At 45.6% G+C, this 26,936-nt stretch overlaps 1 protein-coding gene across 4 annotated transcripts in view; it reads left to right on the top strand.

Moving 5' to 3' along the window:
- Positions 1 to 26,618, top strand: part of MYOF (myoferlin) — a 158,222-nt gene extending 131,604 nt beyond the window's left edge. For 3 of the 4 annotated variants that reach the window (XM_043597000.1, XM_043596999.1, XM_043596998.1), the window contains 15 exons: positions 1,461 to 1,559; positions 3,088 to 3,213; positions 5,305 to 5,460; positions 5,922 to 6,013; positions 9,009 to 9,179; positions 9,742 to 9,890; positions 11,883 to 12,022; positions 14,137 to 14,225; positions 14,302 to 14,397; positions 18,108 to 18,249; positions 20,724 to 20,823; positions 21,966 to 22,156; positions 24,013 to 24,122; positions 24,503 to 24,650; positions 26,053 to 26,618. In XM_043597000.1, the coding sequence (XP_043452935.1) occupies positions 1,461 to 1,559; positions 3,088 to 3,213; positions 5,305 to 5,460; positions 5,922 to 6,013; positions 9,009 to 9,179; positions 9,742 to 9,890; positions 11,883 to 12,022; positions 14,137 to 14,225; positions 14,302 to 14,397; positions 18,108 to 18,249; positions 20,724 to 20,823; positions 21,966 to 22,156; positions 24,013 to 24,122; positions 24,503 to 24,650; positions 26,053 to 26,091 (1,848 nt within the window). In that variant the 3' untranslated portion in view covers positions 26,092 to 26,618. Of the gene's footprint in view, positions 1 to 1,460; positions 1,560 to 3,087; positions 3,214 to 5,304; positions 5,461 to 5,921; positions 6,014 to 9,008; positions 9,180 to 9,741; positions 9,891 to 11,882; positions 12,023 to 14,136; positions 14,226 to 14,301; positions 14,398 to 18,107; positions 18,250 to 20,723; positions 20,824 to 21,965; positions 22,157 to 24,012; positions 24,123 to 24,502; positions 24,651 to 26,052 lie in introns of those variants that run through there. The other variant, XR_006299806.1, reaches the window with a different exon arrangement.
- The last annotated feature ends 318 nt before the right edge of the window (positions 26,619 to 26,936 follow it).

The following is a 26,936-nucleotide window of genomic DNA, read 5'->3' as shown; positions in this document are numbered from 1 at the left end:
ATTTTAGATTTTCTGCCTATAGCTGATATGTAAAGAAACTTTTTTAAATCCAGGCTTAGTTTACTGACTATAAAGGGGAAATAATTCTGTATAGTGTGTGTGTGTGTGTGTGTGTGTGTTTGCATGTCTATGGTACACAGAAAGGAAATAGCTTTTCTTGAGTGTTCCTTCCCTGCCCCTACCCAGACTAAGAGTCTATGTTACAGGTGGCACTGTTTTTTTTCCCCCCAGCAAGATCACTCTTTCCCAGGTATGTTAAAATAAGCAATGGGTGGGTCTGATGAGGCTCTATTCTTGTTAAAAATTTGAGTGGAACTTATAGCAGCCTTTAATAAACTATAGGTTTCTGCAGTTTTAAATTGTTGTACAAGTGACTCTGATATGCTATCCCCTCTGCCCAACCAAGAGCCACCCGTCTAAACCAGAGGTTCTGAACACTGACCGCACAATGGGATCGCCTGTGGAATTTAAGAAAACATTCCTGAATGCCCAGGACTCCCCCAGGCTGATTGAATTAGAAACCCCAAGGACAGGTTGGGAGCCACTTGTCTAAATGACCCATAATGCCTCCCTACTGTGTTTTACATTTTATCATTTTTAAAGCTCTTTCTCCTAATGATCTTTTTTGATTTCCAAAACAACTCTCTGAAGTAGATGGAGACAGGTAGTGCTCTTACCCACTCGGTGGATGAAGAAATTGATGCTCAGAGATGTTGGATAACTTGCCCAAGCCGATGTGGCTTATAATGTGAGAGTACAGCTTATCACGTAAAGGATGGGACTGGAATTAGAACCAGTTTTTCCACCTCTCAGCTTAGCTTTGTTTTATAATGCATTGCTGGCTATAAGGACTAAAGAAATGAAATAGTGGAAAACATATAAGGGAAGTTTTATCTAATTAATTTGTATATATAAATATCAAGTCAACAGGCTAAAAAAGTAAAATCAGACTAATGAATATATTGTGTCTATAGGCTGTAAGAAATCATCTAGGGGCACCTGGGTAGCTCAGCAGGTTGAGCGTCTGACTCTTGATTTCGGCTGGGTCATTCATGATCCCAGGGTTGTGGGATCTAGCCCCATGTGGGGCTCTGCACTGAGCATGAAGCCTGCCTGAGATTCCCTCTCTCCCTATCCTTCTGCCCCTCTCCGCCACTCATGCTTTTTCTCTCTCTCTAAAACTAAAATAAATAAAATAAAATATTTTTTAAAAAAAGAATCTATTATAGCTCTGGGCATTAGATCCCACCAAGGATGGTCATTTCACCTGTAGCTTCTGGGTAGAAGAATCGTGAATGCTGAGTCTGAATCTACATGTAAACAAAAATCCTATCATCTCCCCTGTTTCAGGTTCAGAAGTACCTATTTCTCTTACCTGTTACATATGGGTTTTCCTGCACTGATTGGAAATCCACATCAATACTAAATAAAGGTTTTTCCATTTTGATGTCTTTCATTAGGAGGAAGAAATCGTTGACTGGTGGAGCAAATTTTATGCTTCCACAGGGGAACATGAAAAATGTGGACAATACCTTCAGAAGGGCTATTCCAAACTCAAGGTACCTGGGCCTGTGCTGCTGTGGGTGAGGGAATCGCATCCATTGCAATTGACCATGGGCAGAGCTAAGTAGAAGACAAAAGGAGGTGATGGGGAGGGGCCCGGGGCACCTATGGCTTCCTAGAGAGTCCTCTTGCAATAGGCTTTGGCTTTGCCAAGATTCCAGGAGCTTGAGGACAGCTGTTGATTTATGGTTATGTGACTGCCACTTTGGGGCTGGGGGCATCTGACAGAGGGTTGGGAATGGGTTGGCACCACACTAATTAGGCCAACTATCCAGTTCAACCCAAGGAACCCTAAAAGTCATGCTCTTACAGAACAGTGTGAAATGTCAACATGCCTGTCCTCCAAACAGGCATCCATTTCACCAGCTGAAAAGTTGATTCTGTTACATGGGTATAACATACCATCACAACCATGGACACATGTGTCCAGGAGGAAGGTGAACTGTTGAGCTAGGCAGATCTGGCTATCTGTGATCTCCTGGTTTAATGTTTTGAGTTTCCAATTCTTCATTCCATGTTTCAGGCTATAATTAATGCGCTTAAGTAGAAGCAAATGCTAAAGTTTTCAGAACATTGCATGGGAGGAAAAAAAATTTTAAATGAGAAATATCTAGCCATTAAAATGATTTTCCCCATCAAAGTAGTAAAACCTCCACATATTTTCACCTTATTATCATAACATCTCAGTGCAGCTCAAGAAACACCAGCATGTAAAGAACCACTAATTTGGAAAAATGATCAAACTGGTCAGGTAGATCAGTCCCCGAACCACCCTCCCTTCCTCCCTCCTTTCTTCCCTCATTCTCATTCTTGTTCCTCCTCTTCTCCTGTTTCTGTTATGGAGGTATAATTTACCTACAATAAAGGAATCCATTCAATGGGTTGTGATAGTTGTATGCGTCTACGTGTAAACTGCCCCCCAAAACAAGCCAGAGAACATTTCCATCACCACAGAGAGCTCCTGTGCACCCCTTCCAGCCAATTATCCACCATCGCCCATCCCTCTTGGAGACAGCTGATCTGGTTTATCACCATAGACTGCTTTTGCCTGTTTTTACACTCCATATAAATAGGCTTATACCAGATGTATTTTGTGTGTGTCTGGCTTTTTTAGCCCAACACAGTTGTTTTGAGATCCATCACGCTATCCTGTGTATCGGTACTCTGTCTCTTCTCATTGCTGAGTGGCAGTTCATTGTACGGATATACTGCGATTTGTGTATCCATTCTCCTGAGGATGAAGCTGCTTCAGACCTTCTCGTGTCATGTGGACGTGTTTTCATTTTTCTTAATAAACACTTAGGAATGCAGTCTCTGCATCATAGAGTCACTGGGTATTTAACTCAATAAGAAACTGCCAGATGTTTGCCCCAAGTGGTTGTGCCCTTCTACATTCCTGCCAGCGATGTGAGGGTTCCCGTCACTGCATCCACACCCTCTCGCCCACTTGGTATTGCCAGTCTTTTTGGTTTAGACCCCACCTGCATTTTAATGAGAAATTAAGAAGCTGTTGATGGTTTTCAGGTATATGATTGTGAACTGGAGGATGTAACAGAATTCGGCGGTCTGACCGACTTTTCAGATACTTTCAAGCTGTATCGAGGCAAATCCGATGAAAATGAAGATCCTTCTGTGGTAGGAGAGTTTAAGGTGAGCAACGTGTGTTTCTGTTCTGTTTCAAATCCACCTTTAATTTCTTTAGAGACCTAGGATAATAGACAGCCAGCCTCTGGGGCAGGGACACGTCCTCTGACATCTGAAGGATGCTATAAGGTGGTGACAAGAAAACGGGCCATGGGGTGGGGGCCAGAAACCTCAAAGCCGTTCTCAGTACATTTCCATCATCCTGCCTGTGCCATCCAAGCTTGAGTCCTGCAGATGCAGCGTCAAGACCTCATTTCTGCTCCCTGCCCCCACTGCCTCCTCCCCGCCTTCCAGCAGGACCACCAGGCAACTTCCTGACCTTTCTGCCCTACTCCAGTCCATTCCCCACGCAGCCCAACATGATCATGTTTCTTGACTCCTAAAAGATGTTGGGTTTCCACGATGGCTCAGGTCCCAACTCCTTCCTAAGGTGGAGCTGGCCTTCCCCAAGCTCCTCTGCTCCCTCGCCCTGACACGCTGCTGCTCAAGGACCTCTCCCAGGCCCCAGACACACCTCGTCTGCTCACAACTGGGAGCCTTGGGACAGGCTCTTCTGCCTTCCCTCTCTGTGGTCTGACAAACTCCTACTCATCCTTTTCAAGGTCAGCTCAAGTGTCACATTCTTTGTGAAGTGTTCCCTGGTTGCTTCTGGCAGAGTGACTCACTCCCGCTCTGGGCTCCCACAGGTCTGCTTCCTGCCACCATTAAAGCGCCTTTCACACTGGGAGTATCGGCTTTCGTGACCGCCCCTCCCTCCGACCACAGCCCGCAAATCCCAGGCACCTGTGCTACTACTTCCCAACCCTTTCCAACAGCAGACATTGCTAATCGATCAGAACACTATACCCTACCTACCCTACCCATGTTCTCGGCATCCTTCTCACTGCGGCTTCCCAGCAAGCAATCAAAGAAGGCCTAAGAATCAAACCTATCTAATATCCCTGTGCCAGACCGGGTTCCTTGAGTTCATTTTGGGGTCCCTGATGCCCAACACATAGTAGTAAGTGCTTATTACTTCACACTGCTTTGCTGGATGAGTGTAGCTGGAACTAAGACCCACATGTTTGGAATCCAACTTGACTGCTTTCTCTTGTACTTAATTAAGCTCATTCCAGGATACGATGTATGGCCTGTCAAGCTGGCCTGATGGCTCACTCATTCAAAAAACATTTATGGTGCCCCATAGACATGCCCGGCCCTGTGTTAGGTCTTGGAGACAGAGTGATAAACAAGACCCAGTCCCCACCCTCAGGAAGCTCCCAGTCTCATGAAGAATGTAGACAATAAGTAAACAAGCACAATGCAGAGGTCAGTGCTGCAGCAGGGGTGAGCGCAGAAGACACATCCAACCCAGAGGCAATCAGGGAGGTTTCCTGGAAGAAGAGACACTTTTTAATTGAGACCTGAGGGATGAACAGGAGTTTGCCTGGGAGGTGGGAGGGGGCTTACAGGGGTGACACCAGAAAAGGGAAATCACCCTTAGCACTTTACTCGGTTTAAAAAATAATCACTTTTGGGGCGCCTGGGTGGCTCAGTCGGTTAAGCATCCGACTTCGGCTCAGGTCATGATCTCGCGGTCCTTGAGTTCGAGCCCCGCATCAGGCTCTGTGCTGACAGCTCAGAGCCTGGAGCCTGTTTCAGATTCTGTGTCTCCCTCTCTCTCTGACCCTCCCCCGTTCATGCTGTCTCTCCCTGTCTCAAAAATAAATAAACGTTAAAAAAAAATTTTTTTTAATTGTTTTAAATAAAAATAAAAAATAAATAAAAAATAATCACTTTGATTCCTATCTTCAAAATATGTGCAGGGTTTTACTCCTCACCACCTCCTTTGCCACCATACTGGTCCAGCTCTGGCCTCGATTTGTGCCTGGTCTTCCTGTTTCTGCCCTGCCCTTTCTTCTCTGTAATCAGTTAAATACTTATTTTATCATCATTTTACCTTCCCTACTGGAAACGTGTATAGTGTAATAGACACTGTTCCCTTCACGAAAGGCAGCCCCTGTGGCTGCTCCAGAATGTACGTGGCAGGGGAAGGCAGGAGTCCTCCGCCCGGGTCACCAGGGGCCTTGTGAGGATACCTGTGTGTCTCTCTCTTAGGGCTCCTTTAGAATCTACTCCCTGTCGGATGACCCCAGCGTGCCGGCCCCTCCCAGGCAGTTTCGGGAATTACCTGACAGCGTCCCACAGGAATGCACGGTTAGGATTTACATTGTTCGAGGCTTAGAGCTCCAGCCCCAAGACAACAATGGCCTGGTAAGAGTTTGGGTGTGGGGCCTTCTGTAGCAAGATAATTACAGTCATCAGCCACAATAATTGTCATGTTCTTTCTTTTGGGGCGTCTGTTATCTCACTAGGGGAAAGATACTCTGTCCAAGCAATGTATTCAGGAGGACTGTCCCAATGGGGATTTATCCGAAAGCTTGAAGGGGCTTTGGTTCCTCTGGTTCATGCTTCTCATTTTACAAATGTGACCTCGAGGAGATTTGCGCGGTGCCTCCTCCCTGCCGCCGCCCCTTCACCCCTCACCACTTCTCTGAAGGCGGCTGGCGGTCTGCTGCACCAAGGGCCGTGTTGCTCAGACCTCAACTGAGGCGCGGACGCCACCTTTTCGTCAGTGTGGGAGCAGGTGTGGAGGCTACCTGAGTCTGCCCTGGAAACTGCCTTGAACTTGCACCTGACAGTGACACGGCATGCCATCTGTTTTGTCCCCACAGTGTGACCCTTATATAAAAATAACACTGGGCAAAAAAGTAATTGAAGATCGAGACCACTACATCCCCAACACCCTCAACCCGGTTTTCGGCAGGTAACGAACATTTCTAAACGTTTCTCTGTCCTTTGTTTCTCCACGGCTTTTGAGTTAAGGATGTGACATGTGCCCAGCTCTGTTCTAGGCCCCAGGACCGTGACTAGGAACTAGGCACATATTCTCGTCAGCAGAGCAGGCAGTAAACACGTAAGGTCACAAATGCAAGTGAAAAGCACCATGAAGAAAATAAAGCCAAGTCATAAGATGGGCTTCTCTTAGAGAGATCTGCTCTGAGCCTGGGAGGTCAAGGGGGCCAGGGCCCCGGGAAGGGGGAGGGGACAAGACCCAGAAGTCCAATACGCTTGTGGGTTGCAGACCAGAAGGATGGGCAGTGACTCACCTGTAGCCACGTGTTGGTTCTCACTCCCCGAATCCAGTTTGTGCTTGTTCTCTGGGACATTCTAATTCCACCATATTGGTCCAGTGAATGTATTAATGTGCCTGTTACCAAAACTGAGGAGGGGGCAGAAAATGATGGGGTCCAAATGCCCCTCCGTCTTCTGTTCCTGAAGACTCTTAAAAAAGCATTAGTTTCTCCACCGTTACCACATCAGACTTGTTTCCGGGCTGCTACACCGATCTATCTCTTCAAGGAGATGAGGTCCTTCTCAAGGGGAGGGCACATCCAAGTCACCTCTAAAAAGGACCCGGATTTTTCAGCTACTGGCTGCATCCACATTTAATAAAAGCTAATAACTGCTGAACTTTTCCTGGGTGCACGCACCCTCCAGAGACATTTATATGAAACATCTCAACTTCACAACTCTGGGGTGCTATTGTTCATCCCCACTTGACAACAGAAGAAACTGAGGCACAGGGAGGAAGAGTCTAATGTGCCCAGCTGGCAAGAGGTGGAGTCAGGATTCGAACCCAGGCCATCTGACCGTAGCATCTGTGTGGTATCCACGTGAGGCTCTCTGTGGCTGCCACCATCTCATTCCATGGTCAGCCTATCAGCAGGGCAGGGCAGGGCAGGGCAGAGGTCAGCAGCCCCACATTACAGGGGAGGGGCATGGTGCCAGAGCTCTGTCGACAGAGCTAGTACATGACAGAGCCAAGATTTAGGTAGGAATTCCTGACCAAGCCCCAGGCTTTTTTCCAACACCCTTGGTAATGCTTCATATTCATGGCAAAGCCACCACCTGTAGAATAAATGGTCTTTGTACAAAACGCTTGTGAAAACAGTGTTATTTTCCCAGAACCTTGCCAAACGAGAGAATACTTTGTTCTTGTTTGATGTGTGGCCTATATTTTAACTTCTGGCTTTATTATGTTGCCCATCCTCCTCTTTTCTACTCGTTTGTTGGTTCGCGTCCTTACGCGCTCTCTCGTGTGTGCACCCATCTGTGTGCACACACACCCGTCTTCATCACAGTCTCTCAGGTTCGCATGCACTGTTCTCCCTCACACACACTCACACCTTGTGACACACACACACAGAACCGCACTCTCAGCTCCTGAGCACACGCGTGCACACACCTGTGCACGCACGTGCACACGCACACACACACACATGCTGCCGCATACCCCAAAGCTGCCTGCCGGGGCCAGGGAATAGAAATAATCCTCTGGCACGGCAATATGATCATTTTCCTTTTCTTCCGCTGATCCAGCCCTGAGGTCTAGACAGGAAAAGGCACGCAGGGCAGGAAGGAGGGCTCCATGTGAGGGAGACAGGGAAGCAGGGGAAAGCCAGCTTTCACGGGAGAAAGGCAGCCCTGTCTGAATCGCGCGTCTCTGAGGAGCCAAGCACAGGCTTAATTAAGTGGCAGGAAAAGTCTTGCTTGGAGCCCCCCTGCCCCCCCCCCCCCCCGGGAGGAAGCGACGCTGTCAGGCTGTGCTCAGCCAATCTGTGCCCAGTGTGTGTGTGTGTGTGTGTGTGTGTGTGGAGCCCCCTCTCAAAGGAGATGCCGCCTCTGCAGGCCCGTGGATGGCTCTTGGTCCCTAGGCTGATTCTTAGGGGGTGACTTTCTTCTCAGCGGAGACCCTCAGGGGTTCTGGGACAGGAATTCAGAAAGGGGCAACCTTTCCTGTGTGCTCAGCCATCGTTCAGTATATTCCCGTCACATCATAGCAACATCCAGATCATGTTCAACAGAATGTGTGTCTTCTATAGAATGTTAATTGGTGTTCCAAGAAAAAAAGTATTCCTTCGTCAAACCAAGACACCTGGGTGAAAACAGATAATAGCTGCAGGACTTCTCAAAGCCTTTAGTTTGACCAGAGGAACTCCAAAACAAGTGGTTTTCTTTTCTTCCTTTCTTTCTTTTTTTTTTAACATCACAGCTACTGGGTTTTCAGCAATGCAGTCATGCCAAGTGCTTTCTAAACATTTCTTTGCCTGACCCTTATAACAACATGGGATGGTAGGTATTGCTGTCGCTGTTTTACAGATGAGAAAACTGAGCACACAGAGGTAAAGTAACTGGCCTAGGGTCCCACAGCTAGTAAGCAGCAGGGTTAGGATTCAGACACATGTATTTAAACCCGAGCTCTCCCCCTGAGCAAGCATGTAACGTTGCATTATTCTTACTTCTAACACGTACTGCTTCTCAAGTGCTCCTACCCACTGCCACCCACCTGGCTGTCCCAGTCACCATGTCCTCCTCCAGCAGCCACAGTCACCACCTGGGGACTCTCTGCAGAAAGCCTTGATTTGGGGGTGGGGGGTTAATTTATTTATTTATTTTGAGAGTGAGAGAGCGTGCGTATGTGAGCACGCACGGGAGAGGGGCAGAGAGAGACAGGAAGAGAATCCCAAGCAGGCTCCATACTGTCAGTACAGAGCCTGACACAGGGCTTGATCCCATGAACTGTGAGATCATGATCTGAGCCAGACTCAACAGTAGGTTGCTTAACAGACTGAGCCACCCAGGTGCCCCAGAGCCCTGGGGTTTTTTTTTGTTTGTTTGTTTTTGTTTATTTGTTTGTTTTGTTTTTGAGAGGTCTGGATAGAATCATGGAGATTCTAACATTGCATTTGCTTATTTAGAATGTATGAGCTCAGCTGCTACTTACCTCAAGAAAAAGATCTGAAAATTTCTGTCTACGATTACGACACTTTTACCCGTGACGAAAAGGTGGGAGAAACAATTATCGATCTGGAAAATCGATTCCTTTCCCGGTTTGGGTCCCACTGCGGCATACCTGAACAATACTGTGTGTAAGTTGTCCTGGCCATAAAAGTAGACAATTTGTCCCATCTATCGTCAATACCTGGGGAAGCCTTGGGTCCCTACTTCTGTGCCTGACTTCACTGAAGCACTCTGACTCAGATATATACTGTTTTTAATAACTGGACTATCTTCGGGAGAATAGGGCCACAGCATTGCCCAAGTCCAGGGCAATGCCCACCCCACCCCCCGATCAATTTTGTGATGTCCCTCTTTCCCTAAGTGTTTTCTATGGTATCTAATGAGATACAGCTTGCGTTTTCTGGTTTATGAGCTTGCCTATTACGATTACAGTGATTGCAGTCAAACCCCTCATTTTGATGGAGGAGGAAACTGAGGGGGGAGAAAAAGGATTAACTGGCCGGGGCCAAAGTAATTGCGGATTTTAGGTCTCTGAAATAGATTTCTAGGCAAAAGCCAAAGGGTAGAGCCCATTCCCTGCTCCGTCACTACATGGGGACGCCTGTAAGAATAAATAGGAGTATATGTGTATGAATCCAAGAAGAACCTCTCTGCCCTGTGATAACTCTGAGTGTGGACTGTTATTCACAGTTCTGGAGTAAATACCTGGCGAGATCAGTTGAGACCAACACAGTTGCTTCAAAATGTAGCCAGATTCAAAGGTTTCCCACCACCCATCCTTTCCGAAGATGGAAGTAGAATCAGATATGGAGGTCGAGACTATAGTTTGGATGAATTTGGTAAGTGCAAAACCATAGGCTGCAAGCTGGTTAGAAAGTATAGCAACTTTGCTGGGTCTGCTTTGGGAGGGGGATGGGCAGAGCAGTGCCCTAATTATACCACAGGAGACTCCGCACACATGACTATCTAACAAAAGCCCCATTATAGCAGGGTTTTGCTGTCTTGTCAAGTGTCAAAGTGTACACATTTTCTTGTCTGTCTTAGGTTTCACTTGACCTTTTTAGGTCATAGCCACTGGAGCTTTGAACACAAAGTTCTAGTAATTAACTAATTTCTATGTAGTGCATAATTAGCTCATAATTTAGCTCAAAAGTGCTCAGATGGTAGTGCAAGAATTTCTCTTCCAGGCTTATTCCATCATTCTTCCAGCCCTTCTCTGAGAAGGCTCGGGGATGCAGGGGGTTTGTTTGAGGACTCTTCTGAGTTCACATCTGGCTCACGTCTGAGCTTGGGGTCTTGCTCTTTCTCCAGCAGTAATTTATAATACAATCGGTCCTGACACATAGCCAGCTAGCTGCGCTATGACAAAGCCTGAAATAAGCTTAATAGAGCATAAGAGCTGTGGCATTATTCACGGTGTTGCAGGGAGGGAGGGCTTCCCAGAGGGGGTGGCAGTGGAGCTTGCCTTGAAGGGTGCACAGGATACCCAGAGAAGGCTGAATAAAGACACACGGGGGTGAAGGTGCCTTCCTGATCCTGCACTGTTTATTCCTGACATTGCAAGAAACTATGCTTTGTCTTCCCATTTGAAGAGGACTTCTGCAAAAGGGATAAGGAATTAACTGGCAAGCAACGTGGCCTCATAGTTAAGAGTACCCCCAGATAATCAAACAACTCTCCCCAAAACTGTCTCAAGTCACAACGATCATTCCAATTACTATTGTTACCTAACAAATCACCCCAAAACTTAGCAGCTGAAAAATGTCCATTTTGTTTTGCTCCCAGTTTTGCAGGTCAGGACGGGCTCACCCACTGGGCAGTTCTCACCTGAGTACCTCGTGTGCTTGGCTGCTGTCAGATGTCGGGGGAGGGGCCAGGCGACAGGCATCCAGGCTCCACGGAGCTGGATGTCCAAGATGGCTCGCACACATGGCTGACAGTTGATGCTGGCTCTTGACTGGGGCTAATGATCAGAGCACCTACTCAGGCCTTTCCAGAAGGGCAATCTCTAGATACTCATGCTCGTTCCAGGGCAGATGGCTTCCCTCAAAGCAAGCATCCCACGTGGACCAACCACAAGTCACATGGCCTTGTATGCCCAGCCTGAGAAGTCGCACAGCATTCTTTCTCCACACTTCAGTGGTCAGATATGTCTCCAGACTCAAAGGAAGAGGACATAGACCCAACCTCTCATGGGAGAAGTGTCAGAGAATTTGAGGGCTGTTTTTAAAATGCCACAGTAATGCTAGCTGCTATAACAATTAAACTTCCAAATGTCGGCGGCTTAACACAATAGAAGTTTACTTCTCAGAAATTCACAACAGGTATTCCGATAGGCAACAAGCCCTTGGCGTTTTGCAGCTCTGCCATTCTTCAACGCGGGCACCTAAGGTTGCTGTTTCTTCTGCATCCAAAAGGCAACAGCACATAGAGTATCTTTCACGAGAGGGCTTTATTGTGCCCCATCTAGAAGTGACACACGTGTCACTTCTACCTGTGTTACATTCTAGCCAAACTAGGTAGTGTGTCCACACCTAACTGCAAGGGAGGCTGGGAAACAGAATCTGGCTGTGAGCCTCTGCCAGAAAAGTAGATACAGGCTGCTCTTACTTACACATTCTGGTATGTTCTGGCCCCTTTGGTGTTGGCAGCCCACAGGTCAGGTGTGAGACTGGTTGGGGTAGGGCCCATGGTCAAGAGCTATTACTATCAATGACTCCTTCACAAATCAAAAGTTCGCACACTGGCCCTGCCTGTCCAGTTTGCAGAGTCTGGTTGGAAGGGATACATGCCCCTCAGGGCAACTGTTTCAATGCCACTTTCTATTCCAGAGGCCAACAAAATTCTGCACCAGCACCTGGGGGCCCCCGACGAGCGTCTTGCCCTTCACATCCTCAGGACTCAGGGACTGGTCCCTGAGCACGTGGAAACGAGGACTTTGCATAGCACCTTCCAGCCAAACATTTCCCAGGTAAAAGAACGCTCCGTCTGAAGACCCATCCTCCGCATCCCAAACGCAGTGGCAACAGCTGACACAGATTTGCCTCTTTTATCTCTTTCGGACACTTTTAGATACACAAGAAATAGAAGGGCAACTCAGATTAGCTTTATCCCAAAGGGGAAATAAATTGTCAGAATTTCCAGGTAGCTCACTAAATCCAGACAGGAGGGTGATTACGGCTCAGGATCTCTCCCTGTCTCTTACCTGTTTCTCTCTCTGAGTTTCTGTTGTTCTACGCACTTCCTGTGATCCCCTTCCAATGAATCGGAATATTGTAAAGAGTTTCTAAGGTTTTCATGTTATAATGTAGCCCCAATCTACTTCCAAATGTGGAAAGGATTGGTTGCCCCAACTTGGCCCAACTCTCCACCACTGGACTACTCAGCTGCAGCCAAGCAGGTGGGGTCTGGGGAAGCACTGTACTTGGCCCTACCTGGGTGAGGCGGTACTCTGTGAGACCAAATTGCCAGGGAGGAAGCTGGGCTCAGTGCACAAGATGGCTCATCACAGGACCACATGCATAATGATGGGGGAGAATTAGTTTCCAGCAGCTGGGGAACAGTTTCCAGAGAAACCAGGAGAGACATGGCAAATGACAGAATGATCCGGGTGGAAGCTTGTTACAAGGAAGCCTCCTGGGATGTGCCTGGGAGATTTGGATTCAGTAGGTCTGGGGTGGCTGGAATCTGAGTTTTAACAAGTACCTGGAGGGGTTCTAATGCAGGTGGCCAGGAAATCACACTTTAAGAAATATTAATCTAATGGATGCAAATCATGTTGACCCCACACAACTGTGGACAAGCTTATCTATAAAAAGTGGCCGCAGGTGCCCTGGGCCTACTAGTTTGTCACTCACTCCTTGCTTTTATTCTGTTCTACATTTTCATTTCTTCCTTTTCTTATTATTCCTTCCCCCAAAGAGCCCATTCCTCCTCTTCTCTCTCCTCCCACACCTTAAATAAAGTCTTAAGAAATTACAAATTTGTGATTACAAATTACAATCCACATCTCCCCTACACCCCTCCCTCAATCCCTTTTACCTACCAAACTGGACAGACTATAGCTGGGTCTTAGGAGACACCCAAATGCCTCATGTTCTGCATCATGCTTGATGTATTATAGAACCTTGAACCCTAGAGGTTAGTTAGAAGAGAGCCAGGATTGTAGGAAAATATATCCTTTTTAAGAGTTCCAGTTAAGTCATTTTGATCATAGCGTATTAGGAAGCCAATCTAGTTTCCTTGGTAAACTTCTTATAGACCAGTCTGAAGGCAGAGTCAACAAAACATCTGAAATCAGTTTGTGAAATTTAAGTTGCTTCATGGGGTTGACATAGTTTGTTAATGGCACCCCTAGCCCATCTGGAAGAACATTCTAGTCAGATAGATGGACCTGGTCTGTGGCAGGAGAAGACCTGCTCGGGACCTCACCAAGATGGCACCACAAGGGTCAGTTGGGCTTTCAGCCTCCCCCTTCTTGCAAGCCTCCTCCCAGGTGGTGGGCACTAGCCAGCCAATAGCAGGGAGTCCTCAACTTTGGGGAACAGTAATGTTCTTGTCGTTGTTTGGGTCTTTACTCTGAACGTGCCACGTTGTAAGTCCTTCTTTAACAAATTAAATACCATTTTACATTATTTTGATTTTCTATCCGGAGGTAAGTGGAGAAACCCTTGGATGTTACAAAACTGGGATAGCAAGTAGGCAATGTGACGAATAGAGTTCTGAGTGAGGGACTCAACTTTAAGTCATTGTAAGAGGGTATGTGAGCATGTTTGGGGTGGGGGGGGGGAGGTGTTAGTGATATGAAGCCCCTTCATTAACCAGGGAACACTCAGACGATGATAGAGTGGGTGCATGCAGTCATCAGAGGTTTCTGGTGAGAGTGGGAAGTGGGTGCCCTAAATGCCATTGAAGATAGATGATTTATCTTGGTTCGCTCTCCTACTCTACTCTTTTTGCCTTCCATATGGACTAATAGTTAGCAGGCCCAAAGAAACAGTTTCACCTAGAAGACATGAAAGAAAGCTATAGGCTTCACTGCTCATCATATAACTTAATTTCTCTTTTCATTTTTAAATGATCTAGGGGAAACTTCAGATGTGGGTGGATGTTTTCCCCAAGAGTTTGGGACCACCAGGCCCTCCTTTCAACATCACCCCCCGGAAAGCCAAAAAGTAAGTAACCATGAGACCCTGCTCTATCGGACTGGGGTCTGGGTACAAAATCACTGTCAAAATGTGCTCCTTTCAGGTACTACCTGCGTGTGATCATCTGGAATACCAAGGATGTTCTCTTGGATGAAAAAAGCATCACAGGAGAGGAAATGAGTGACATCTATGTCAAAGGGTAAGTTTAGCATGCTAGTTTGCCTCTGACAGACTCAAGGAACGAAACAGATGCTCTCCTTCATGAGTCATCATTATGAAAGGTGTCCATGGTTATTTGAGGATCCTTGGTTATTTGAAGTTCTTCTATTCCATTAATGCAATCTGCTCAGGAAACTCCAGCAGGACAAAGGGAGGGAGAACAGAAAGAGAAGAGGAATCTCTGTGTATCTTGTTTATGAGCAATCTAGTAAACTATAGGAACTGATAAACAGTTCTACATTTCTCTTTTAAGAAAATGGGTTAAGTTTATTAAGCCAACTTATTATTTCCTTTTAGTCATTCTTTTAGTCAGCTCTTTAGTCATTCTTTTTAGTCAGTTCATTTTTATTCCTTTTTGATACCTTGAGTAACTAGCCCTAGAAACATAAGTAAGGCTTGTTAAATTTCACTTTGTATATATTTTACTACCAGCAGCTAAAGTCCAGGGGAAAGAGGAAACATTAGCATATTTCCAAAAAAATCATTGATTCTACCGGCATTTATGGGATGCCTGCATCCAACATGTGAAGTGTCATAGCTGTTCATTATTCGGTTACTCGTATCATTCAATTCTAAATAGCCCATTTGATGTTAGTTTCATGTTATGCCCTGGATCAAAGATGTTGAGTACAGAATGGCATAGATGATTAAAATGCCAGACTCTGGAGCCAAACTACCTGGATTGAAATCCTGGTACTTTTCCTACCAGCTGGTCAAGTTAGTAAACTCACTGTTTCCCATCGTAAAAGGCGGATAATGATAGAACCCACTGCTCTGGGATATTCAGAACATTGAGTTATTCAAAGCATTTAGGACAGTGTCTGGCAGATAGTAAACACTGGGTGTCTTAGGGTTCTCCAGAGAAATAGAACAAGTAGAGAGCAAGAGAGAGTGAGTGTGTGTGTGTATAGAGGGAGGAGGGGGAGGCAGAGAGAGAGGGATTTATAATTAGGAATTGGTGTACATGATAATGGAGGCTAAGAAGTGATTCTGCCATCCATAAGCTGGAGACCCAGCAAAGCCCGTGGTATAGATTAGGATGAGTCCTTCCTCTGCCTTTTGCTCTCTTCAGGCCTCAACAGATCGCACAGGGCCCACCCACACGGGGGAGGGAAATCTACTTCACTGAGTCCACCAATTCAGATTCCACCTCATGCAGAAACACCCTCACAGACACACTCAGAATAACGTTTAATCTGGGCACCCTGTGACCAGTCACATTGACACAAAAAATGAACTATCACACTGTGTAAGTGTTAGCTAGTATTACTACTATTCCACATAGACCAGGTTTGGTTCTTTGATATGCGAAAGATAAGATTTATTGAAATTTAATGCATTCATAAAGTGATAACAAAGTTTCCCTTACGATCCCAAGTGGCCCTCAGTCAAAACTTTGTTGAAGACATAATTACTATCATTTGGGCTCACTGTAAACAAGGAATGTTTCATCAAGTTCTTCATTATTCTTTCTCATTTCAGAAACTTATTACCATTCCCCAAGGAAAACTAATCCTAGCTAATTATATATATGCAAATTTATTTGACTATCATAAGCATTATGTTTTCTCAAATCACGGAAACAAACTCAGGTAATACTGGACTGAGAGAAAACTCTTCTAATCAAAGAATAAAAGCACAACCAAAAGTACCATGTCCTATTTGCAATTAAAATCCAAATACTATATGTGAAAAGATGAATTATGTGTAAATAGCATGCCTAGCACTGTGCACATGTGGGTGTTACACACAAAGTTATACACATATGCACACAAATACATGGAGTAGTTCAACTTGTTTTAAAGTAAAAAATGTGAAAAGATTCCTATTTAAAACTAAATGTGAGGGGTGCCTGGGTGGCTCCGTCAGTTAAGCGTCCGACTTCGGCTCAGGTCATGATCTCACGGTCCGTGAGTTCGAGCCCCGCGTGGGCCTCTGTGCTGACAGCTCCGAGCCTGGAGCCTGTTTCAGATTCTGTGTCTCTCTCTCTCTCTGACCCTCCCCCGTTCATGCTCTGTCTCTCTCTGTCTCAAAAATAAATAAACGTTAAAAAAAATTTTTTTTTTAAAACTAAATGTGAAAAGATTCAGGAAAAAAAAGAGCGGGAAGAGCTTCAGAGGGTAAGCGCTCTGGGGAAGGAAGACGGGAGCACTTTCAGGATGTTATCAGGAAGCGAAGCCATTGACATCCTAGCCAAAGAGTGTGGACTCTGTTCAGCAAGTTAATTTAAAACCTTAAAAGTGAAAAAGAGGAATCTTTCAACTCATCTAGCTAGTCAGTTAATTAACTAGCAAAAACTACAACTATTGTAGTTGAATGATATTAGTAATACCACTACTAATAATAGGATCTAATGTTAGCACGTGACCTTACGTGACCTTCTAGTCTCCATGGTCCTTTGAGGCAGAGTGACAGGCCTGGACTTTGGAGTCAGACCAACAAAGGCTTCATAATTCTTAATTAAGACTTAATTCTGTCTGTTGCTGGTCGTATGACCTTGTGGAAGTTATCTATTCTCTCTGAACCTCAGTTTTCTCATCTGTAAAAATGGAGATAGTTATGCAATTGTTGAGAAGAATAAAACAAGGCATGCTAATTAGTACTGGTTCACAGCAGATGATCCGTAACACAGTTAAGGATATCCCTCTTCTGGCCCTTCTAAGCCATGATCTTTCCTTCTGTCCCCATGTCGACCAAGTGAAGGGAGCACAGATTGTTAACCACATTTTACAGATGGGAGATGAAGCCCAGAACGTGAAGTGGCAGATTTCATAGCCAGGCCTGCCTCCTACTGAGAATCTCTATCTGTGGGGTCCAGGCATCAGTATTTTTTAAAAACTGCACAGTCGATTCCACTGTGATTCTAGGTGCCGTCAGCCTGCAGAACCATGCATTCTACCCCTTTACCAGGCTAACCTCCAGCATTCCCATGGTTCCTAAAACACACACCCTCCCAACAGCCGGCAGATATGACAACAGTTTCCTCCCTCGTGTGTTCATTCATTCATTTATTCATTCATTCATTTATTCCTTCACTGGACCTACTACATGCCAGCCACAAGGCAAAGGAAACTCTTCTGATGTCAAAAGTTAAGATGTTAAATTGTTTATGGAAGTGAATTTTCGTAGATATGCAGATGGAAATAACTTGGCTTACGTCTCCCTTGCTAGTCTCGTTAATGTGATCATGGGGCATTTAAGAATAATAAAAAAAGGAAGCTGTAAGATTACTTGAGTCATGCCTGTTTTGTTTGCTTAAATGAAATATGGAAGAGGAAATGCTAAAATTTTGAACTAACTCATATTCATTAAGCCTATCAGCAGTGATGACAGACACTGATGAGTTATAGTTATAAAGACCAGCAGCGTAGCCAGCAAGCCTCAGCGTTCCCAAAATAGAAGTTGTTGATATTTTCCAGAAAATGTCACCTTATCCCTGTTAACTGAAGTCTAAAGGGTTTCCTGCTTTTGGTTTTAGGGGAATTATATTTTATTTGGCTACAACCTGTGTTGGATGCAACAGAGTGCCTCCCCTTAATAAATCACCCCCAGCTCCGCAGATAACTGGAACCCACCCAAGAAAAGTGCATTAATTTCTTCTGCCCTTCACTTCCTTAATCACTGCACAGTTTTGTGGCTAGATTACCTGTCAATCCCGTGAAGCTAAGTCTGTTTGCTTCTGCTTTTCAGCTGGATTCCTGGCAGTGAAGAAAACAAACAGAAAACAGATGTCCATTACAGGTCCTTGGATGGTGAAGGGAATTTTAACTGGAGATTTGTTTTCCCGTTTGACTACCTCCCAGCTGAACAACTCTGTATCATTGCTAAAAAAGTGAGTTCTGAAATAGGCACATGGGAAGTGGGTGTCATGGACAGATACAGGGCATGTAGGAGCTGCTCAGCCCCTTAGGGGTCATGGGTCCAGCTCGTGATACAGACGGGGAACCTGGGACCCACAGAGGTGCAGATACTTGCCCAGGCTCACAAAGCTAGGACAGCTATTTGTGCAATTACGAAGTATCTGGAACACAACTGTCCTTCCCTAACATGTTGACAGCAGGGTGAAAGATCTAGTAAAGGGTAGATCCGGGGGTCTTGTGTTAATATAGGCAACCACCTAAGTGTGTTTTTATATCACAGGGAGACTGATTTCTTCCCACGATAAGCAGAACTGTTTGACTCGTTAACCAAACAGGTGAAATATTAAAGTAGGTGAAATTTAGGGGTGCCTGGGAGGCTCAGTCAGTTAAGCATCCGACTTCGGCTCAGGTCATGATCTCACAGTTCATGGGTTTGGGACCCGTGGAAGGCTCTGTGCTGACAGCTCAGAGCCTGGAGCCTGCTTCAGAATCTGTCTCCCTCTCTACCCCTCCCCCGCTTACTCTCTGCTGTCTCTCTCTCTCAAAGTAAATAAACATTAAAAAAATTTTAAGTAGGTGAAATTTTCCTTTTACCTTCTTTATTAAAACTCAGCATCTGTTTTACCTCCCTCAGAAGCACTTCCCTAAGGGTTCAGGGTGGTTGATAAGACTCTAGTTACAGAACTCAACTCAAACTGGCTTATACCAAAAACTGATTTATTGGTTCACATTACTAAAACGTCCAGGGATGGCTGGCTTAGGAATGCCTGGATCCCAAGTTGAACTGATGTCTTTAGAAATTGTTCTCACTTTCTCCACCCCTCTCTCTCTGTCCTCTCCTGTGGCCCTCCTTCTCTGGTGGAGGCAAGATGGCTGCCAGCAGCCTCAGCCACCTCCTGCCCTCCCAGAAACCTCAGCAGAAAGAGAAGAACTAATCCCCAATGGCGCCAACCAGAGTTCTGGAATTGGGCCTCAGTGCCTCTGCCTGTTTGGGGTCACGTTCCCATCCCTGAACCAACCAATGTGGCCTGGGGATGCAGTGCTCTGACTGGTTCTGGGGTTAGGAATGGAGTTAGTTCTTCCCAAACTGGAGGTCAGTCCCCAAGGAAAATCTGGATGCTTTTTTTTTTCCTCCAAAAAGGAGGCCTGAGGTCTGGGCAGGCAATAATAACAGATGTCTTTTATGGGTCCCCTGTCCCATTCCTGTCCCCCACATTCTATAAACTTTTCCTAGTTCTGCCTGCTCACCTTCTCTCCCCACACCTGATCAAAATGCATCTGCATCATGTCCCATATAACCAGACCCGTCCCTCTGCTGGCCCTGCTCAGTGCTGACACTGTGGGGAGCGTTTTTCTGTGCCTAGTGAGAGAAATGCCTTCAAAGGGCACTGTCTAGAGACCTACTAGTTCAACCAGATGTCAAATCCTGCACACTTCCAGATGGTGAGGCAGACTGGCGAGAAGGGGAGGGACTTAGGGTCAAGTAGGCCTTTCTTACTTACCCACATCTACTGCTGGACCCCTCAGCGCCCTGAGTGTCACCTGGAGCCTGACCCCACACAGGACAGTCAGTGGGGCCAGGACGAGCTTCCTAGCCCCTCAGAGCCAGGCCCCCTGAGCCCTGCAAAGGGCAACATTCATGGAATGTCATCTGAAAAACAAGAAACAATCCAACCATCTTTTCTTTGAATTCATGAATCACTGGGGGATTCCCATTACGTAGGTGTGATTAGGCTGTGGAGGTGTTATTGTGGTTGGCTAATACTGTTTGGGCAGAGGCAGAGACCAGAGGTGAGAACTTAGAGGACCCTTACCCAGTCCTCCCTCCACCCAGCTTTAGAACGAGGAATCCGGGGGTCTTGGTTGACCGCAGCGTGTAACAAACAGCAGTATTGTCAAAAGCCAAAAATGTCAGGACATTTTAAACCGGCACTGAGAAAAGGGAGAAAGCTGGGTCCCAGTCTCCTCACCATCATGTGAAATGATGTGCTCAGATACCCACATGGGGTGGGAAGAAGGTCACCGAGCAAATGTGACACTGAGCAAATGTGATATTGTGGGCTGGCTTCGGACAGCCTGGCTGTTAGTCTGAGCTGGCCTAGTGGTCTCAGGGTGGGGAAGCAGAAATAATCACTCCCCAAACCCCAGGAATGGCAGCAGGAAGTCACGCTGATAGGAACATGGCAGGCAGGAAACCTTCTGTTTGGGGATTGCCTGGGGCAACCTTTTTGTCACCCAGCTGGTGGCCTTGAGACTTCCGGGAGAGACCGGCTGCCCTCCATACCATGGGGTAGAGGGGTGAGGGCAAGGGAAAGGGGTGTTAGAGGTGGGATGCAAAGGAGAGAAAAAGCCCCATGCCCTGATACTGGGGTCTCGAGGGGCCCAAAGGGAAGGTTTCAGAGTTCAGTGGTGTCATTTGGTTTTTCTGTTTATCTTGTCATTTTAGGAGCATTTCTGGAGTATTGACCAAACTGAATTTCGGGTCCCACCCAGGCTGATCATTCAGATATGGGATAATGACAAGTTTTCTCTGGATGACTATTTGGGTAGGACTTATATTTGGATACTTTTCTCTAAGAAATTTTACTTTGATTTAGTGAAATCAATTAAAATTTGGAGTCAGTTATTCAAATCTCCAATACTGTGGGTAATTAAGGGTTGGGGCACACTCACTGCCTGGATGTCCCCTGGGTGGTGTGGGCTGCCTGTCTTCTGTCCCAGGTCCTCCAAGAATTTCGTGCAATGAACGTCACCCTTTTCTGCAGGCCCCATCTACTCTCAAGGGCCCCTAAGGAGGCTCTTGCACCAGCTCCTGTCTTGCCATGAAGACACAAATCCTGTCTTCACAAGGGGATCCCACACTCCTGCCTCCACTTCCAAACTACCCACTCTACCTCCTCAGCACCTCCGAATTGGCTCCCTCCTCCATGCTGCTCTCCAAGATTACTGAGGTTCCTTAATGTCATCAGCCATTGTTCCTTCCCCCAGGTCCATCCTCCTCTGTGGTTAAAGGCACTTACTAAACAACCCCCCCCCCACCACCACCATGTTCCCTTTCTTGGCACACATGCTCCCCACCCCCACCCCCAGTACATAATGCTCTTCTGATTTCTACTTTCCCAGGCCCGGGGTCTGCCTGGTTGGCCAGCTCTGTTTTTTTCCTCCCCCTCTTTAAATACAGGCTTTTGCCTTCCCTGGGGTTCTCTGGCCCTTCCCCCAAACAATTTACACTCCCCACTCAGTTGAAGGTAAAGCTTCAGTGTTCACCTGTCAGCAAGGTATGACTCCTAAACCAGCACAAGGAGCCTGACCACTCACAGTGCCTCTGTTCAGGGCAGCTTGAGACCACTATGAGCAAATTTCAAATTTGCGTTCAGTGGATGTCTAGTCTAGTCTATAGATGTTTAATTATTTTGAGCTTGTAGAAGAGCTCAGTTTATGTTTGTGTCTTTGAGAAATAAACCGTGTCAACCTCTGTGAGATGCAGAGTGGTGGGTAGACATTTCTCTACCACTTTCCATCCTATCTGGAAGGAATTTTAAATGTCTACCAGGATCCCTTTCTCTAACTCACCCATCACCTGCTCAAGATCATTGTGTGCCTCTCCTCTGACAAGAACATTGTGTTCACTTGTGAACAACGGCTGATCCGTGGAAGCTTATGTGGATTTAATTGTTTCCTTGGCTAGGTTTCCTGGAACTTGATTTGCACCACACCATCATTCCAGCAAAATCATCAGAGAAATGCAATTTGGACATGGTTCCAGACCTCAAAGCCATGAACCCCCTTAAAGCAAAAACTGCCTCACTGTTTGAGCAGAAGTCCATGAAAGGATGGTGGCCATGCTTTGCGGATAAAGATGGCTCCCGTGTGATGGCTGTATGAGTATTTCCCAATTCGGGGTCATTTATTTCTTTCATCATTCAGGCTTTGCCCTCTATCAATCGATTTACTCCAGATAAAGAAGTGTTACATTGATGGGGCTTTAAGCTACAGGAATGGTTTGTACTGGGATTACAAGAGAAGGTGGTAGATGCCGTGAGTGTATGTTTGGGGTTGCGTGGAAAGTGGAGAGATTGGAATGGTAAAAAGCTGAGAGCCCAAGTGGTTGCACCATATTTCTTTAGGACCCTCCTTCCCTGAGAATGCTAATTTATCCAGAGTTCCAGTACAATTCAGTACAGGAAAGGGAACTTCAAACTCAAACTCTTGTTTAAAAAAAAGTAAATTTTAAAAAGGTGGAAGAAGCAGGGAGCCCTGACATCCACTGAACAAGAAGGCCATAACTTACAATTTGGAGAATTCAAGATAGATTGTGGTAGAGAAGCAGAAGTCTGGGTTACCATGCCATGTCACCAAAAACTACCTATTTCATCATGTATTATTGTCATTCTTATAACAGCTAACATTTTAGATCACTGATGATGAGCCAGACAACATGCTAAGTGACTGCTTTATGCTCAAAGCTTGTTTTTAAAAATAACTTTGAGGTATAATTTACATAAAATCAACCACACCCATTTAGAGTGCACAATTCCATGTGTTTTGACTGATATAGACACTTAAGAAGCCACCACCAGAATCAAGGATCCAGAACATTCCCGCTGCTCCAGAAGTTTCCTTGTGCCCTTTGCAGCCTACTATCCCCTCCACCCCTGGCCCAGGAAACCACTTATCTGTTTTCTACAGAGTAATTTACACAGAATCTCATTTCGTTCTAGACATTATCTCCAAATTATAGATTTAAAAAACAGGCTTGGATATAATATTATAGGTCAACTATACTTCAGTTAAAAATTTTTAAAAGTTTTCTTTATCAAAAAAAAGAATAAAAAATATTGCTGAACTAAGTAAAACAAAAACAAAAGCCCCCAAAACGGGCTTGGAGAGATGTACCAACTTGCTGAGGGCAGACACCTCATTTTGTCCGACTCATTAGCATAGGAGTCATTTGGCTCCACCCCCTAACCAAGTGCTGGGGTTGGGGGTTCTTAGGCTGCCGTGACCAAGTGGGCATTCTGGGGTCCTAGAAAGCCCATTACGAGCCTGGCCATAGAAGTGGGCAACTTTCTAGACGTCTTTCGACTTCAGTGTCCTTGGGTGCACATGAAGGAAATAGCAGTACCTGCTGTATAGGGTTGCTGTGAGCCTTACATGAGATTATCCACGTAGAAGGCTTAAACAGCATCCAGTGCATCACTTAGGAACCTGTATAAACACGAAGGCAGCATTCATTCGTTCACTCATTCATTCATATATTCAGCTAGTGTGCATCGAGTACCCATGAAGTGTCAGCCCTGCTCCAAGCAGTGGGGCTACCATGGTTAGGCAGGAAGCATGCAGACTCTCTTGGAGCCTACAGTTAATGCTCAAGAAGTATTAGATACTGGTATTAGCAGTATTTAGGTTAATCTGGGTCCAAATAAAGTTACGAAGGGTAGTGTGTGAGAAGGCAAGGAGATGGCTATGAGAGAGTTAGATGATGGGGTACAGAGAATGAAAAGCAGGGACTGGGGGGAGGGAAAGCAATTTTTCCTCTCAGTTTTCCCACAAGGAGTCGGTTCAGAAACACATGGAAGAGGAAATGCAATGAAATCTCTTGAGGAAAATTTAAGGCAATCTAAGGATTGTTTTACAAGAATAAAAATCATTGCTCAGGGAATACTCCTTCGGTTGAAGTGAAAATATTTGTGAAACGTGATGTCATGTGTTTAACCTGTTCTGCTTTACTGAAGGGGAAAGTGGAGATGACGTTGGAAATCCTCAATGAGAAGGAGGCAGACGAGAGGCCAGCCGGGAAGGGACGGGATGAACCCAACATGAACCCCAAGCTGGACCCACCAAAGTGAGAGGCCCTCTTTGTTCTTCACAACGTCTGATCCCCAAACACCTGCAGTCTGAAAAGCCCCCCTTCCAATGCGCTTAATGGACTGGATTCACTGTTGTCTTAATTTTGTACTTAATGGGGGGTGGGGGATGGAAGAGCCCGGTGATCTGGCTTCATTTTAACCCTTGTCCCTTCCCACAAAACCAAAGTGCAGAGTATCTTCAGCATCTTAGGAGGCTATAAAATGTTAAAGAATCTTTCTCAGCCAACTACGGGGAATAATATCTTTCCTTGACTTTATAAATGTTATTAATTATTCTCTAAACTGTGTTAGGTTCTGAGGTAAAATTCCTGTCCCACCTGAACTGGGTAGGTAAAACCATTTCTTTGCAATGCAGCCGGCCAGAAACCTCCTTCCTGTGGTTCACCAACCCGTGTAAGACCATGAAGTTCATCGTGTGGCGCCGATTTAAGTGGGTCATCATTGGCCTGCTGATCCTGCTGATCCTGCTGCTCTTCGTGGCCGTGCTCCTGTACTCCTTACCGGTGCGAGTCCTTGGCCTCTCGTCTTGGCGTTTTGTGTGTGAATCACAGTCTGTCACCTAACTTGGGTCTGGCCTTGGTTGCTCTTCAGCAGACTGACCTACTTCGTGGTTGTGGTGTCGCAGCCCTTCAACATGCGGAGATTTTGCAGTAATGCGTGTTGTGATAAGCATGACATTCTTAGGGTTTCATAGTTACAGGCAGAACTTCCTGGTTGGAAGAAAAAACTTTTGGTTTCAAGAATTCTAGGAGAAACCCCTCAGACCTTTAGCAGTATGTACCAGGACAAGAGCCAGCATTTCTGACTGATCTTCCTGCCTTCACACTTCCTTGGTCCAAACCATCCTGTAGGCTAACTCCTTATCCTAGCATTCACAGATTCCCCCCAGTATGGGCTCATTGTAGGTCTACACTAATCTTGAACTGCACTCAAACTAGCTAGTTCCCCCAACCCCCAGCAGGTATTGCCCTTACCTGACAGGATGCCTTTGCCAATGCTATTCGCTTGCCTGTGTCGTGTCTATCGAAACTTTCTTATTTGTTCTTTAAGGCCTGCATCACATAACCTGTCCCTTAAGTTTTCTTTAACCACCTCAGTCATAAATGGGAGTCTAAATGGGAGGTTTGCCAGTGTGCCTAGAAGTAGTACCTCCATTCTTTCATTCAAGGAATTTATTGAACATCTACTATAGGCTAGGAATTGGGATGTCGAGATGACCAAGGCATGATTTCTGCCCATGAGCAGTTCATGGCCTGAGGACAAGCAGACATAGGAACAAGTCAATTACTATGAAAGGCAAGCTATTATGGACATATGAACAGATTATCATAGGACCTCATTGCTGAGGATGGTTTCACCAAGGAGGGGGCATTTAAGCCCATTTTGCCAAGTGGAGAAGGGATAGTCCAGGCATTTAAAGACCCTTACTTCGATTCATATTAGTAATAATACAGCTGTTTTTGTGTAGGGTGGCATAGTCACAACCCCAACAGCAGAGATTTTAAGTCTCTATTTTTTCCCAGTATACTTTGTTTGTTAATGCATACACACACTATTTTCTAGTTATAAGTAGTCCAATCTGTCTTGACCATTTAAAAAAAACTCCTCAGTTATTTTTACTGATTTAGATTTTATTGACTTAAACAAGTGATTCCCAACTGGGGGCAATTTTGCCCTCAGGAGGATGTTTGGCAATGTCTGGAGGCATTTTGGTTGTCACACCTAGGGGTGCCTGCGTGCCCCTGGCATCAGGCAGACAGAGGCCAGGAAAGCTGCACATCTTGCGATGCACAGGACAGTCCCCAGCAATAAAGAATCACGCAGTTCTAAATGTTGGTAGTGCCAATGTTGAGAAGCCCTGACTTAAAATATATACATTTTTTAACATTTTTGTTTCCTTTTCAGAACTATTTGTCAATGAAGATTGTGAGGCCAAATGCATAATGAAAGCAAAGGCTTCTTTTCAAGTCATCCAGCAATGAGGGAATCCTGTCTCTGTTACGGACCAAAACCAAGAGTGATTTTGTGTCTGAGACAACATCGCCATGACTTGTCACATTACTTCACCGAGGCCATGAGTTCCCGGAGGGTCTAGGTCCTGGAAAGTCAGGCCAACAAGCAATATTTTTATTTTCTTATCTTGTGAAGTATTAAAAAGTTTTAACCATGTTTTTCAGGATATTTTTCAAGGTGGCTGGTTCCATTTAAAAAAGCATCATTTTTACGTGTCCTTAATTTTATAATTCAATTTTTAGAAACTGCTGAAATCAAAGTGGAAAAATTTCTGCACCTTAACTTCATATGCTTACTTGTAATCAACAAAAAGGACTCTGCATTATAAAATATTTAGCATAGCTAGAGTAATTCTTATTTATGCCTGCAGCCATTGTTACGATATTTTATACGGATAAATGTCATGAGACTCTATTCAACCTTCGTGATGGACTCAAATAAAAACATTTCACCTTTGACACATAGCTGTTTATTGTAGCTGTGGGCTGAGTTGGGAAGGACGCAGTTTCCAGTCCTCTGGGTCTCAGCAGATGCAAGGCCACAGCATCCCACTTGGCTGTAAACCTTTTATATATGTGTGTTGCCAAATCCTAGCCAGTGGGCCAAACTGAGGCTAATATAATAAATCACAAAAGCTAACAGTTATCAGAAGTACTCACTCTGGGGGCGCCTCGGTGGCTTAGTCGGTTACGTGTCCGACTTCGGCATGTCATGATCTCACGGTTCGTGAGTTCGAGCCCCGCGTCGGGCTCCGTGCTGACAGCTCGGAGCCTGGA

This window comes from Prionailurus bengalensis, chromosome D2 (assembly GCF_016509475.1).
Source record: "Prionailurus bengalensis isolate Pbe53 chromosome D2, Fcat_Pben_1.1_paternal_pri, whole genome shotgun sequence".
Lineage (NCBI taxonomy): Eukaryota > Metazoa > Chordata > Mammalia > Carnivora > Felidae > Prionailurus > Prionailurus bengalensis.
Note: the sequence above shows the minus strand (reverse complement) of the source record. Positions and strands in the feature narration are given on the sequence as shown.